Genomic DNA, 2,955 nt, shown 5'->3' on the forward strand with positions numbered 1-2,955 from the left:
TACGTAAATTAGCTGGGACGTCAATTGGAGTTGTTGAGCAGCAACGAGACCTAATACCCGGAGAGATAAATAAATAAAGTACTCCAATAAATTTAACACGTACAGTTGGTATGGTAGTGATCATTCTGTATTTTGAAATGAAACTTCATGATGATATGGATCTTATCTAGTATACTACCTATATCAAGGTTTACTAGTCCTCCTAATATTATGGGTCATATTGACCATACATTTAACTAAAATAGTATATAAGTTATATGTTGCAAAAATAATATCATTCCAAACTACTACGTCCGTCCGGATTTATGAGTCCCTATTGTATTGTTGGACAACTTTGACAATTGATTTAACTATCAAATGTATGTTATATACCACAAAAATAGTATCATTGGAAACCTGATTCAAATGTGAATCAAACAATAAAATTTTGTGACATACAACTCATATTTTATAGTTACATTTACATCCGGCACAAAATAGAAAGGGACCAATAAATCACAACGAAAATAGATATTCAAAGATAAATCCAACACTGTAATTTGTTGTGACATGCATTAACATCTTACTATTTAAATATATGGTTAAACTTTGACCCAAAATACGATAGGAACTAGTAAGCCCAAACGGAGGTAAGTACGGAGAAGCAGGCAGGAACATTTGCGACCGGGTTTGTTGACAGTGGATAAAGTTGAATAAATTCGAAGCATTTTAGTAGGCGAGGGATGAGCTGATGCTGGTGATGATTCCCTCCCATAAAAAGACGATCACATGGGTAGGAAATGAAGAAAGGAAAAGAAGATGGATGATTAGCACCACAGCACATGCGAGGCCCGATTAGGTTATTTGGCGTCATGTACGTATGTCGGTGAGACCTTATCCTGCTGCTATGAATATTGTTGAGATGAGATGGAAGAAATCCAGATCCACCAACCAATAAGATAACCGCGCTTTCTTATCGTATCACGGCCCCGGCGCAGCGCACGAAACTTCCCACGCGAACAGAACCGCCTAGTGCTCATTTTTACTGCTGTACTCCGTTCCGTTCGGATAGAAAAAGGTGCGGAAAAGCCGTTGGGTTTAGATAAAAATAACTTGCGTTCCACGCACATCCCCATATTGGCGTGGCTGGCCATGTGATTGATGCAAGTCGCCACAAAATAAGCACGCAAGCTGAACAAAAGTGTGTTAATATTAGTAAAAAAAGAAAGGTGGTTTTGCCGGTCGCCGTCGTCGCGCCGGCCAAACCAGAAAAACGCATGCCTGGCCACCACGCCACGCCGCTCCAAACTCAACCGGAGCGGAACGGATCTCCACAAAATCATCCACATCGTCAATCACATGGTGACCCACCGCCGCGCGGCTGTCAAAAGAAAGAAAGAAAGCAAGCAAGCACTTCTTTTTAACGCCCGCCCGCCCGCCTGCCCGAGGACCAGTCAGTCGCCGAACGAACCCGATCGCTCGCACCAGACGAACGAGACGAGACGGAGCTCCTTGTGTTTGCCCTTCACGTTGCCCCACCCCCACCGGGCCACAGGACGAAACCAACGCCACAACAACTCACACCCCCTTCGCCCGCGAGTTGCTCAGTCGCAGCGAGCCGGGCCACAAGACACGAGCGTTCCGGTTCAGGCTGGGGTTGGGGTTGCGCTCGTTTCATCGTCGATCCGCCCACCCCGCCATACCGGCCCGGGGACAGAGATCTCTCCCTCGCGCGCGCGTGCCGGCGGTGACAAATGCGGATTGATTCGCCGGTGGACAAGCGGCGGTGAGCGATGCAGCCGGACCAGCAACAACACCAGCACCAGCAGCGGAGGAAGGTGAGACCGTGCGCCAGGGGTTGCTGTTTGTTGCGGGGTGGTTGGCTGCCTTTCGGTGCCCGTGTGGGTTGTTGGCGCTTCGAGATCGGTTCGTTCGTCCGGCGGGTTGGATGAACCTACCTCGCCCCGGGGGAGGATTCTTTTTTCTTTTTGATTGATGACGAGGGGGCACTGGACTCGTGGGATCCGGGGGGTTCCGCCGCGCACGCCCGTCAGAATTATCTCTTGCCATTGCTATCCTGCAACTTCTCTTCTCCTTCCGTCGACAATTCCTTCCTTCCTTCCGTTTAGTTGAGGTTGTTGATTTCAGCTTCGGAGTCCAACTGAATTCTTTTCTTCCATTTCTTATTGCGAAAAGGGGATCCTTTTCACTCCTGTTTCTGGATCACAATTCATCTCAATTATCAACACAAGGTTCTCTGTTGGATTTCCCTAGTGGGTGCTTTCCTGAAATCTTCTTCTGCGGTCGGGCTTGGGCACCGTCTTTTCTTGCCTTGTCCCTCTATAAAGGAAATGATATTCTTTTCTAACTTTTCCATTCCATGCTAGTAGTTGAATACTCATTGCTTCGTAAAGGATTGTTGAGGCCTTTCCAACTCCTGTAATCAACACCAGGGGAAAGAAAAAAAAAGAGGGTGATTCAGATGCAACCTAAGAGGTGCCACAAACGCAAATGCGGTATTAGATTCGCTGAGTAGATATGTTTATCTCAACTCAACCCAATTCTGTGGTCATCTTACCGTCCTTTTTCTTGCAAAAAGTTATAGCCAATCATCTTAATTGTCTCAGTGGATTAGGTTAGGTTGTCAATATATTCTATGCCCACTTGGGAGGCATATTGATATTGATATAGATGGTTATATATGCCCAAGAACACATCCTTAAATAGTCATTCTTGGGCCCTTTGTGCTCGATAAGCGCTGTTTTCCTCATAGCTGGAGGCCAAGGAATAGGAATTTTGCATCGGAAAGGGAGTTGTAGCTACCGTCTTTGCGCGCCGTGATCCAGAAGCTTACGGAATCCAACTTTTTGTGCTGTATACAACTCTGCAAGTCAGTTGGATGCAGATTACAAGTCTGCTGTTTCAGTGGTCTGTTCGGTATGAAGTGACCTTTATACAAAATTTGACTGTTGTATT

General features: G+C 46.1%; 1 protein-coding gene across 3 annotated transcripts in view; it reads left to right on the plus strand.

The window, feature by feature from the left end:
- Positions 1–1,425: 1,425 nt before the first annotated feature.
- LOC123070292 (mitogen-activated protein kinase 8) overlaps positions 1,426–2,955 on the plus strand; it is a 6,339-nt gene continuing 4,809 nt past the window's right edge. For 2 of the 3 annotated variants that reach the window (XM_044493428.1, XM_044493425.1), the window contains exon 1: positions 1,426–1,817. In XM_044493428.1, coding sequence (XP_044349363.1) covers positions 1,773–1,817 — 45 coding nt within the window. In that variant the 5' untranslated portion in view covers positions 1,426–1,772. Of the gene's footprint in view, positions 1,818–2,231; positions 2,917–2,955 lie in introns of those variants that run through there. The other variant, XM_044493426.1, reaches the window with a different exon arrangement.

The sequence above is a fragment of the Triticum aestivum genome, chromosome 3B (genome assembly GCF_018294505.1).
Source record: "Triticum aestivum cultivar Chinese Spring chromosome 3B, IWGSC CS RefSeq v2.1, whole genome shotgun sequence".
In the NCBI taxonomy this organism is placed as follows: Eukaryota; Viridiplantae; Streptophyta; class Magnoliopsida; order Poales; family Poaceae; genus Triticum; species Triticum aestivum.